At 40.8% G+C, this 12598-nt stretch overlaps 1 protein-coding gene across 1 annotated transcript in view; it reads right to left on the reverse strand.

Moving 5' to 3' along the window:
* Positions 1–454: 454 nt before the first annotated feature.
* The window catches only part of LOC111504158 (uncharacterized), a 35107-nt gene continuing 22963 nt past the window's right edge, over positions 455–12598 (reverse strand). The window contains exons 3-4 of the mRNA XM_023158659.2: positions 5681–7547; positions 455–3434 (exon numbers count right to left, since the gene is read on the reverse strand). Of these exons, the coding sequence (XP_023014427.2) occupies positions 579–3434; positions 5681–7547 (4723 nt within the window). The 3' untranslated portion in view covers positions 455–578. The remainder of the gene's footprint in view (positions 3435–5680; positions 7548–12598) is intronic.

Here is a 12598-nt window from a genome sequence, read left to right on the forward strand (position 1 = left end):
ACTGCTGGTCTGTGTGTAGGGATGCTCCAGAAGTGTTTTATAAAAGACAAGCTAAACGACAGCGATCTTACAATGAATCGGATGGACTTAATTGAAATTTGGTGGTACAAACTTCTTTTATTTGTCAAAACACTAAGAATAATGTTTTTTTTATTAATTTTGTACTTAAAATATTCTAAAAGGAACATAACAATATTGTTTTATGTACTTTCACTTTTCACGTATAGTATAACTACTCTTTAAGATTAAGTACTGTGTATCTCAAAAACCAGAGCTAATAAAAATTTTTCATTGTTATTTTCGTTTTTATCACCCCAAAATTAGTAGAAATTGACTAATTTAGTGTAGGAAACATTCAAAAAATATTTTTTTGTTGTAAAGTAATTAATTAATTACTTTTTTCACAACCCTTCTGAATCAAATTATATGCCTCAGTTGAAGGAAAATGCCAACAGTGTTTTTTGGTTATTTATTTTCAACATATCTTATCAGCTATAACTCCTGTATGAACATAATTTTCTCGTCTTAATTATAAAACAATCAAACAACTTTCTTACAATCGAAAGAGAGGGAAAGGGTTACGTGTCACCAGGAGGATTAAAATACTCCCAATGGTGCATATGCACAACAGTCTTTTCGTCCCCGTAACCCAACAAAATCAGTCCAGCAATCAACACCACCACTATCATTATCATAACATTCAAGTCTTGTTTGCCGTCCTCGTTCCTCACAACATTGTTCAGAATATACGTTATCAGTCTTCTCAGTGAATTGTTAACCTCTGCGCCGCACACCCGAACGAGTTGACCCGAAAGAGTCGCGATGGAAAGGTCGCTGGATCTCCTGTGAAACCGTCTTGAAGGAGGAGTGACGACAGAAGATTCCTCTGAGCTAGATCTAGAGCGTTGCTTAGATTTCGCGTGTCCTCTCCTTCTTGGTACAGTGGGAATGCTTTCACCGTGGGTATCGACGTATTTCTGCGCTCTGAGGGCGTAAAAACTTGCGGGAGGTTGTGAGGGGATGTACTCCAGCTGAGGCTGTGGAGGTCGGGGAGGGGGAACGTCATCCACGTCCGGTTCTTGCAGAGATTCTTCTTGGGTGGAGCTGGAGCCTGTTCTGAGTTTTTCTGAATTTCGAGGGGGACGATTAGGAGGAGGAGTTCTTTTGCGGAAAGAATTCGCGTCGGAAGATCTAGGTGGGGGCTTTGGAGGTGTTTCTTGAACGCCATGTTCTTCTGGAAGAGATTCATGTACATCTAGGTTTTCAGCAAAATTTCCTGACACATTAATGTTCTCTGTTGTATCAGAGTATCTAGGTGGGGGTCTTGGAGGACGTTCTTCAATATTAGCTGCAACACGTGAAAACTGGTTAACTGTTTGATCTTCAAGAACACTGCTTTTTGGACAATACTCTTCGAGCGGACAATCCAGTACTTTTGATTCTCTAGGGGAACTTTCTGGTTCATTTAACATTTCATGTTCAGATTCCTGGGTGCAAATGTCGTTAGGAGGTTTTTCCTGTACATTCACTTCCTCCGAAGGTCTTTCTTCCACATCAAAGTGTTCAGAAATATCCTTTGGTACATTTTGGTCTCCACTAAGGCCTTCTAAGTCACATATTTTTCTGGAAGGGCTCTCTTGAGAGCGTTCTTGTAGATCTGCCTCGTTTGAGAAACTCTCTTCGACACTTAATTCTTCAAGAGGACTTTTCTGTGCATGAAGTTGCCCAGAAGGACTTACTGGATCGATGAACCCTTCAGCGGGACCTTCTTGTACCTCTAAGACTCCTGGCGACTCAACCTTGGGTGATTTAAAAGTCTCAGGTATATCAGCAGGGCTCTCAATTATCGTTTCAGATGGGTCTCTAGATCCACCAGGAGCCTCATCAGTCATATTAGGACTTTCAGAAATCGAAGTTTTTTTTTGTACCTCCGATTTTGTTGACTCTTCCACTTGACTGCTTTTTATCGTTTCTATTATTTGTGTAATCACTCCAGGGGGTAAAGTGATTTCCCCAACTTTCAGCGCACCCGTTTTGGATGAAATTTCATTCGTTTGGATACTGCTGCTGTCAATTTCCGATACTATTATTTTATCAGCATGTAATTTGCTAACTGTTAATTTATCAACATCCAAGTCGGAGACTTGCAGCTTATGAGCTTTGAGCACGTCGAATTCACTAGGTTTGACGCCACTTTGTATTTGTCTTTCAGGATTCTCTCCAGGAGAAGGATCTGTGAGCTTATTGAACTCTTCAGGGATAGAGGAAGTTTCTTCCAAGTCATCTTCCATGTGAACTGGTATGGTTCTCATGTTGGATATTTCAGTATCTGGTAGTAACTTAGCCCCGTCGAGAGGCTGAACCACTAGTGACCCATGTGTGACGGTTTCTTCATAAGAATATACTGTTGGCGTGATTAAACGTCTTTCTATGGTAGGTTTTTCTCTTCTAGGAGTTGATATGATTGTTTCTACCTCTTCTTTCACCCCTTCCTTGGAAATGATTTGATTGCTTTGGCCAGATATGCTTTTATCTGTTCTCGTCTCTTGTTGAAAATTGATCGGTTTTGAAATTGTTTCTTGTTCTAATTGATCATCGAGAACTGCTAGAGGTGCTTTTCGTTCAGGAGTTGATACTTGTACGATCTGGTCTAGTATATTATCCGGAAGAAACAGAGTATCTTGATTTTTTGTAGGAATAATGATTGTGTCTGTTGGTTCTTGAACCACTTCTTCGCAGATGAAATCATCCGGAAGAGGTTCTGTTTGAGTCGATACTTCGGCTTCTTCTGTCGTGACTTTATCTAATTCGGTGTTAGACTCTGCTCTGATATTTTCTTGTGAAGTGATGTCACGGAGAGGTCGGGATTTTCTCGGAGGTCTAGGAGGGGGTGGCAATGGACGGTCCTTCATTTTTTTAATGACTGCACCGGAGTGCAAGTTTCTATTAGGTTCATCTTCAATCTCAATATATTGGCTGATATCAATATTTTCTTTGTTTTCGTAGGTATTTGAGCGGACGCTGCCTCTCTTGGTATGTCCCAATGTACTGTAATTTCTCAGAGGCCTGACAGGGGTGTCTCCATTACGAGATGACCTGGGAACGGTGAAGAAATTTCTATCGTTTTCATTCCTAAATGACCTCTTACGTCGGGTTGGAATTCTTGGTGGAGGCAACGGTGGGTCTCTAGCTTTCGATTTGTCGATTATGGCGTACCCCATGGAGTCTCTCAGATCTTTCAAGCACGGTTCTTCCACACAGGGGATTTGATTTTCTGACGCTAAGGACTCGGTGTTGAGAGATATGTTTTCGTCGTCCTTCTGGAAAGTTCCTCTGGATTGGGAGTTGGTTCGTGATAGTGTTCTTGAAGGTCTTGTCGGAACTACGGTTTCTATTGGTATTATTACCTTTGATCCTGTCCGTATTGCTTTTATCTGAAATCAAATCGAAAAAAATTATATCCTTAGTAGAAATCTTTGAGATAAATAGATTTCTTGAGTGTGTTTTGAAAAATTTGAATGGAACTGACCCATACAAACTTCAAATACAGTTTACTATGAGAAGCAATTGTAAGCGATTACATGTCGCGGTTTTTGTAAAACTTTTCATCGTGAAAATATTATAGTAAACTGTAAACGCCATTTCATATCTCGCATCAACAGCTAATGGAGACAATTCGATAGAAATGTTTTTGTATTAAGTGCAAATTTATTTGGTAGTACACAAGCAAGTGAATAAAAACAACAAGACAAAACATTCCAAGCGACGGAGATGATATTTCTTAGAAGAATATTGAAGGAACAACGATATTGGCGACAAGTTAACAGTTACGTCGGACATCTAAAGAAAATGAAGGATGATGGATGACTGATAAGTGGCTAATGACCACAGCAATGACAATGAAAAAAAATATAACAAAGATGAATTGGAATCATTAGGTGGACGTAATCCCAAAAAAGGGTAAATGGTCAAAACTCTGAAACGACTGTAGCTAGGAGAAATCTATTGGGAGGGACACAACGAAACAAATATCGCGAAATCTGTGTACCTTATGGAGAGAACAAGGTTATGTATGTAAGTATGGCAGGACATAAGATATTGTAAAAGGCGAGGAAAATATAGTTATGATGAATAGTCAAGACATTTTTGAAAGTGACTGACAATTTTTCTTCAATGATAGAGAATCGGACTTAAATCTAGTTACATCTTTCAGTACCTTTCGATTGTTGCTATCCACAATCTCTTCGGATGATGGCAATAACGATTGGTGATATAAACAATCGCTATATTGTAAAAATCCACGTTTTTTGAACCTCTGAAGCATTCGAATATGAGAGGGTCGTTGATAAGTCTTTAGGGCATTGATAATGATTATTTCACAACAAACTGACTTATATTCAATAAGAGAACAGGTTTTATATATTTGACAACTATACTGAAATAGGTGTACTTTTTAGTGGTAATTTTCTTACTGTCTCATGAGAATTTCCCACTTCGCATGCTGTATAAAGGGATCTATTCTGCAATAAAGGTGTCTAAAACTTTTTTTGTTAGCAACTAATTCCAAGACAGATTAATGATTCAAAGTATTATTTCTGCATATATCAACGTGAGTATAATTTTAGTTCTTTGTTTATGTATGTACTCTTGCACCACCTTCAAAGACTGATGATGAATATTCTTTTCCATTGAGTCATATAAATGGAAGGGCTAAGTTCGCGGTCTACGGATGATAGCAATATCATTGAATGTGGCTAAGGGAGTCATTCTAGAATACAGCCCTTCTGAAAGTAACATGCAAAGTTGAATTAGAGAGATCGAAAAGTCAAGCTACAGGTGGATAAAATGCATGCTCACTGTTATGGAGCCTTGTAATGGAATTACTACGTCATCTGAATCATAATGGATATAAAGAACTGCAAATGACTTAGTCATTCTACTCCGGAGCATATATGGTGAAGGGACGCATGCAGCAGGTCATGAATATTATAACAAGATGAACCAAGGAAGAAACCCTCGATCATAGTAGCGTTCACCCAAGAGGACCAAGATAGAAGGACTCTGTATAAAAAAAATGCAACTAACAGGGGAGGTCAAATATTTGGGAGTGATACTATAAATTCCAGACCGTCCTGGAACCAACACTTAGACAGGAGGACACATACTCATGAGGAGACATGTGACCAAATCCGACACCATATATTGGCTGGTAAAACTAACTCCTGAATCTACTTCCTTTACATTTTGCAATAACGAAAAGACAATAGTGTGCCCATTAGGCCTGGAAAATTCACCAAGCTATTAGGGATAAGACACGAATAAACATTGACTGTGTTCGCGGACTACATGAATCCAGAGTACCTTCGACGCAAACTCTATGGTGAAGGGTGGATATTGGTCTGCAATTCTATGGAATCAACAAATCTCCGTTTTGAGTGATAATAACGGATCGCTCCTCAACAAACTAACATGTTGCTCTCAATCCAGCTTTGAATTATAAACTGACCAAAAATTGGTAGGTATTAGAAAGCTTTTTCCATCAATAAGTGTTCACCCCATCCATGTCTGAAGTAGCGTTTTTTTTTTTAAATCCACAAGGACTGCCTTATAGTTTGTTCTGCAGTTCATCGAAAATTGTATAAGAGACGCATACCGCATACTATTTAAAAAATGTACTAACCTCGGGCTCGTGGATATCCGTTTCTGAACTGAATATAGCTCTGTTGGAACTAAAGTCGCCCATTATCGAATCACTTTCTGACATATTCAAGCTTTTCAAACTCTTCTGCTTCCGCGGAGGAGCTGACGGTAAATCCTCCATAACATCCTCCTCATCAGCGAACTCGAAGTTCCTATACTGGTCGGTAATATTGATGGCAGGTTGTTCTTTCCCCTTCATCTTCTCATTCTCGTAGGTTGTCACCTCTTCGTCTTGTTCGTCGTCACCTAGAATTCCTAGACTTTCTCGGTGCTGGACCAGTCTACCGTCATCAGGGATATCCAATGATATCGTTTCTTGGTAGGGGATGAGATCTTCTGCGTTTTTGTGCTTCTTGCAACGCCTGCTTCGACGAGTTGGCCTAGGGGGTGGAAAAGTGCCGAGCTCATCTTCTGCGGATTCCTCGTCATAAGGGATTATTTTTTCCTGGGAGGTGTGAGGAGTCTTCTTTCTTTTCGGCTTTTTCAGAGACTTTCTCTTAACAGGCATTTCCGGCAGGGACTGATTGGAATCCCTCAGCTCGAAGACGTTGTTTCCCTGCATTTGCGATAGAGCATTCACTGGCGTTCTAAAAGCTTCTCGTATCTCGGAACTGAGGTACATCCCCACCTCGATGTTGTCCTGAGATATTCCTTTCTGCCGCAAGAAGAACTCGTCAGGGTTTATCTCCTCTAGGACCCCCTGTCTATGCATGCCTTGCGAACTACCCGAGGAGTAGTGTTCCCCGTTGTTATTTCCTTGGAAGTGGGGGTAGTCTTTTTCCTGTGGTTCTTCCGGGGAGTCTAGGTCTGTTATTCTAGGTTGCTTATTTCTCATGTTTTCGATGTACTCGTGGTCCTCTGCATTGTACGTACCTTGATCCCACCTCTTCAAAAAATCTCGTTCTCTATTCAGCTCCCTGTTCTCCCTATCGTACGCATCGTCACTATCGATATCTTCGTCGTATCTGATATGAGATGGTTCGTTCTCTTCAATCGAGTCACCGCGGATGTAGGATTCCTTGTTATTATCCACTCCATTATCGGCATCCATAGAATCTTCCGAGTGAAGAGGCACTCTCACGGAATCGCTACCCGCGCTCCATCTACTCTCATCTGTTTTAGGCTTGTCGGGCTTTTTCTTTCTTGGAACAGTAGCGAAACTCGGAATGTCCTCTTCGACTAGATCTTGATCCTTTGGTTTCTTTTTGAAGATTCTGGGATAGGTGCTGAAGTCGAAGATAGGTTTCTTGGAATCTCCGTCATTGGATTCCGTCGATAGGTGTCGCTCCCTCACAGACCGTTTCGCATTGTTTCGTCGTGGCAAATTGAAGGATGGTAAGTTTATCTTGGCGCTCTCTGGTAACTTGGGCAAATTGAATTTCTGGAAGTTTGGCTTGTGAAATTTTGGCCTTTCTGGTAGGGATAAGTGAGGTTTTTTAATATTGTGTAGCCTGACTTTCAAGTTGTCAGCTCGCTGTTTTATGGCTTGTTGGAATTTGCTCGGGCCTTCTCTCGATCCCGATCGGTGGACCTGTTTGCTGTCTTTCTGGAATTTAAGTAAAAATGCCGGGTCTTGCATGTAGGCTTCTTCTCCTAGTGGTATCTGACTTTGATCTTCTTTTGGTTTTGTAGATGGACTGTGCACCAGTTTGCTGTTTTTCTGGAACTTAAGTAAGAAGGCTGGGTCTTGCTTGTAGGCCTCCTCTTCTGCGAAGTTGTACGATTGTGAGTTGTTGGATATTTGATCGCTATTTATTATGCAAACTGTGGGGTTCTCGGATATCTTCACTCTGGGGATTATTTCGACGTTTTCCGGCGGTGGGTTCACAGGCTCGTATTCATGGTCACTAGAATAAAAAAGTAATCAGTAAAAAAAGATTCAGAAATTGAAGTTTTAGAAGATATATTGATTACTTTTGAAATAATATGGAAAGGTAATGAAAAAGTATTTTTCAAGTGAGTTTTGCTATTCAGAGAATGTTATTTTTATTGATAATTAAATTTTAATTTCTCAATTAACAATATTCAATATAAAATGAAAGGGAATATAAACAGTGAGCAGTAAGCACCGTGCTCAAGTTTACTGTTGTAAATTATCCCCTGGAAAAAAATACACCAGCCACCGCTGAGCGCCGTAAATTGATTGTGGCGTGACCAAGATCCTGTTCAACTCGATTTGCGCTTCGCGATTGTTCTAGTGATCTAGTGACCTCATTTGGCAATAATGAGAGGCCAGTAATCCAAAACCGGGCTGTCGGTGGCTATCCAGACGAAATGAAATCAACTTTTTCTTTTCATGAATAATAGAAAGTTGCTTCCAATCAAGAAGAAGAAACATCAGCATTCAGCGTGGCATTAGCATCTGATGGTATACCTACACTCTTGTAGGTACAAGTAGCAGATCACTGTAGAAGAAACATCAACAAATCCGGCTACCACGCTGAATATTGAAGTAGAACCATGACACATCTGTGAAACGTATTTCGATAAGAGGTTCATCGCAAGTAACTTCCTATAAATGAGAAGAAGAAATGAGAGAAGACCAACTTGGCACTAATGAGGAGACAGTACTCCGAATCCGGACTGTCGGTTGTTATCCAGACAAAATGAAATGAAGTTCACTTCTTTTCATTATTTATAGAAAGTTACTTTCAATCAAGAAGATGAAACATCAACATTTAGCGTAGCATTAGCAAGACCAGCTATTTTATAGGTACGAGTAGCAGATAACTGATGAAGAAACAACAAATCCGGTCAATACCACGCTCAATGTTGAAGTAGATTCGTTAGACACCTGTGCAAAGTCTTCCGTTAAAAGAATCATTGCAAGTAACTTGTTGCAAATGAGAAACAAAAATTCTGTCTGATCTGACCCCACCTAGCACTGATGAGAAGCCAGTACTTCGTAATCGAGATGTCGGTGGTTATTCAGACCAAATGAAATCGACTTCTTCTGCTACTCGTACTTATAGGTACGAGTAGCAGAGAAAAAGCAACAGAAATATGTTTCTTCAGCTCGGACTTCCATTGTTTAATATGATATAAATTAATTTGAAATCCCTGTTAAAATTCGAGTGCTTTCACCTCTTTCCTCTCTCCACGTCATCGGTTTCAGTGGGAGCTGACCGCTTGGCGGAAGTTGGTCGTGTTCCGCTTACTTGTAGGTTTCCATATGTTGCGTATCTCTACGCTAGCTTGGCTAAATGCGTTGTTGGACAACATATATGCGGCTTCTTTAAATTTTCTCCTAAACCAGTGTTCATCCTTGTGGATAATTTCAGCTTGAGACCACTTGATGTTATGTTGATGAGTCCAAACATGCTCTGCTATTTCTGATTTGCAGGTTTCTCCTCGCTGTGTGTGTTTCTTGTGGTCGGCAATGCAAACTTTCAATGGCCTTTTAGTTATACCGAATTATGATTTTCCGTACTCGCAGGGTATCCGGTAAATGCAATTCTTGGAATTGCAGTCCGCGTTTGGTGACCTGGTTTTCGTGAGGCTGCTACGGATAGTGTTCCCAGATCTGAAGCAGGTTCTGATGTTATATTTGGACCCAATTCTTCTTATTCTTTTCGACAATCCTCTGATGTAGGGAAGTACAAGTACTGGCTGTGGCGGCTTCGCTTCCTTGTGAGGCTCTTTATGTCTTCTAGCCAAAGGCTGTTCCACCATCAGTTTGGAGTAACTATTCCGTTGAAGGTCATTTTTGATGATGCCTCTGGTTCCTTCTCGAGACCTTCCTTTGTATTACAGAGCCTGAAAGCACGGTCTACTAGAGTCTTGATGATTCCTCTCTTAGTCGATTGATGGTAGTTGGATTTCTGGTTCAGATACTGTTTCGTGTGAGTGGGTTTTCGGTATACAGATGATTCCCATTTTCCTACTTTCAAACAAACAGAAATCTGGTCAGTACCACTCTGAATGTTGAAGTAGATCCTGTGCAAAGTCTTCAGTCAAAATATTCATCACAAGTTAATTTTCTGTGAATGAGGAGCAGAAATTGCCTCTAATCTGATCCCACCTAGCACAAATGAGAAACCAGTGCTCCAAAACCAAGCTGTCGGTGGTTATCCAGACGAAATGGAATGAATTTTTTGCCTTTTCATTATTTATAGAAAGTTACTTGCAATCAAGAAGAAGAAACATCAGCATTCAGCGTGGCATTATCGTCTTATGGGAGACCTACTCTCTTGTAGGTACGAGTAGCAGATAACTGATGAAGAAACAACAACAAATCCAGCCAATACCACACTGAGTGTTGAAGTAGATCTATTGGATCCCTGTGAAACTTCTTCCGTTTGAAAGATTAATCGCAATGAGAAGCAGAAATTCCGTCTGATGTGACCCCCACCTGGCACTGATGAGGAGCCAGTACTCCGTAACCAAGATGTCGGTGGTTATTCAGACGAAACAAAATCAACTCATTCTTTCCATCATCAATAGAAAGTTATTTGCAATCAAAAAGAAGATAAAATATCAGAATTCAGCGGGGCATTAGCATCTCATGGGTGAACTACAATCTTGTAAGTACGAGTAGCAGATCCCTGATGAAGAAACAGCAAATTCATTCAATATTGAGGTAGAGCCATCAGACAACTGTGCAACGTCTCCCGGTTGAAAGAATAATATTATCGCAAGTAACTTTCTATGAATGACAAGCAGAAATATCCTCACAACTGACACACCCGGAACTGACCTGGAACCAACACATGGATAGGATATAAAGGAAAGCGGAGGTAGCACTGATGCTCATCAGACGCACCTATAAAAAAACACGGGGCTAAAACCAGACATGGAATATTGGCTATACATGATGGTGGTTGAACCCATGATAACATACGCATCTCTGGTCTGGTGGCCAAAGATGAAGCAGGCGACCGCTATCAACAAACTAGGCAAGGTGCAAAGACTTGCATGTTTGGGAATGATGAGAGCAATGAGAACTACCCCAACAGCTGCATTGTAGACGCTCCTGAATCTACCTCCTTTACACCTTGATGAAGAAACAACAAATCCATTAAATATTGAGGTAGAGCCATCAGACAACTGTGCAACGTTTTTCGGTTGAAAGAATACTATTATCGCAAGTAACTTTCTATAAATGACAAGCAGAAATATCCTCTCAACTGACACACCCGGAACTGACCTGGAACCAACACTTGGACAAGATAAAAAGGAAAGCGGAGGTAGCACTGATGCTCGTCAGACGCACCTATGGAAAAACACGGAGGCTAAAACCAGACATGGAATATTGGCTATACATGATGGTGGTTAAACCCAGGATAACATACGCATCTCTGGTCTGGTGGCAAAAGATGAAGCAGGCGACTGCTATTAACAAACTAGGCAAGGTGCAAAGACTTGCATGTTTGGAAATGACGGGAGCAATGAGAACTACCCCAACAGCTGCATTGGAGACACTTCTGAATCTACCTCCTTTACACTTTGTGATAATGGGTAAGGCCAGGATGGGCCAATTCAGACTGGAAAACTCACCGAACTACAAAAAATCGGAACGAATAGAAATTTCGGAACATTTGGAGGAGCACATATTGAATATGTGCACGGACCACCTGACACTAAAGTACACCTTTAACACAAACTTCACGGCCAAAATCATAAGCCGTGAAGAGTGGACGACCATTAGCATCCCGAAAACATGTTTGGAAAAAACACCTGATATACAGATGGATCGAAGACCAAACATGGAACAGAAGCTGGGATATACCAAGCGGATAGAAATTTAAACTGCAACTATCCTATACACATCCGTCTTTCAGGCGGAAGTGTATGCTATTTGCAGTGTGCAAGGCTTATTAAATTGAGACCTCAAAGAAATGAGCGGATCAATATTTTAACAGACAGCGAGAGCGCACTAGGGGCTCTGACAAACCCAAAGGTGACATTAAAACTGGTCTGGGAATGCCATGAAGAACTGAATGAAATTGCAAACAGGAACAAATGAACTTTGTACTAGGTGCCAGGGTATTCAGGAATCACAGGTAATGATAAAGCTGATGAATGCGCTAGACACGGATCATCAACTTCATATAATGTTCCTGAACCAGCTCTGGGGGTACCAAAATCATTGGTACGAAACCAGATTAGGACATGGACCAATAAGAAGCACACAGAGTACTAGACAAAAGTACCTGGCATCAAACACAGTAGAACCTTCATTAGGGAACCGTCCGAGAAAAGAACCAAAGGGCTACATCAATATAGTAGGGATCGGCTCAAAATGATTACAGGGTTACTAACCGGTCATTGTCCGCTTAGAGGACACCTCAATAAAATGGGGCTGTACAACGGAGACCTCAGCTGCAGATTATGCAGCGAACGGATAAAAACAGCTCTACACATCTTATGCGAATGTGTGGCACTGAATCACAGGAGGCAGGCAATATATGGACGTACAAAATCACGTCCAGAAGAATATGACGAACATCCAACACGGAACCTGTATAAACTAGTTCAGGGAACGAGACTGATGGAATGGGTGTCATGAGAAGATGGGAGAATAAACGCAATAAGCCCAAGAGGCTGCAGTGTTTTCTGGAGTCTTGGACTAAATGGACAAGTCAGACAGCTCCCTAGGAACCAAAAAAAACGTTCTATAAATGACAAGCAGGAATATTCTCTCAACTGACACACCCGGCACTCCGAAACCGGTATGCGGTGGTCATTTCGAGAAAAATACTTACGATAAATCTTGACGTTGCATACGTGTTTTATTCAGCGTGGCATTAGCCGGATTTACTGTTTATTTTTTCAGTTATTTCCCAGTCGTATCTACAAAATTGTAGGTCTCGAATGAGAGTTAAAGGTTTGATGTTTCACCAGAAATTGAGCAATTCATCTGCAGCTATCTGAAATGTCCTAATTTCGGTAGAAGTTT

This window comes from Leptinotarsa decemlineata, unplaced genomic scaffold (genome assembly GCF_025532065.1).
Source record: "Leptinotarsa decemlineata unplaced genomic scaffold, Ldec_3_MD MMD2_P_RNA_scaffold_12, whole genome shotgun sequence".
Classification (NCBI taxonomy): Eukaryota; Metazoa; Arthropoda; class Insecta; order Coleoptera; family Chrysomelidae; genus Leptinotarsa; species Leptinotarsa decemlineata.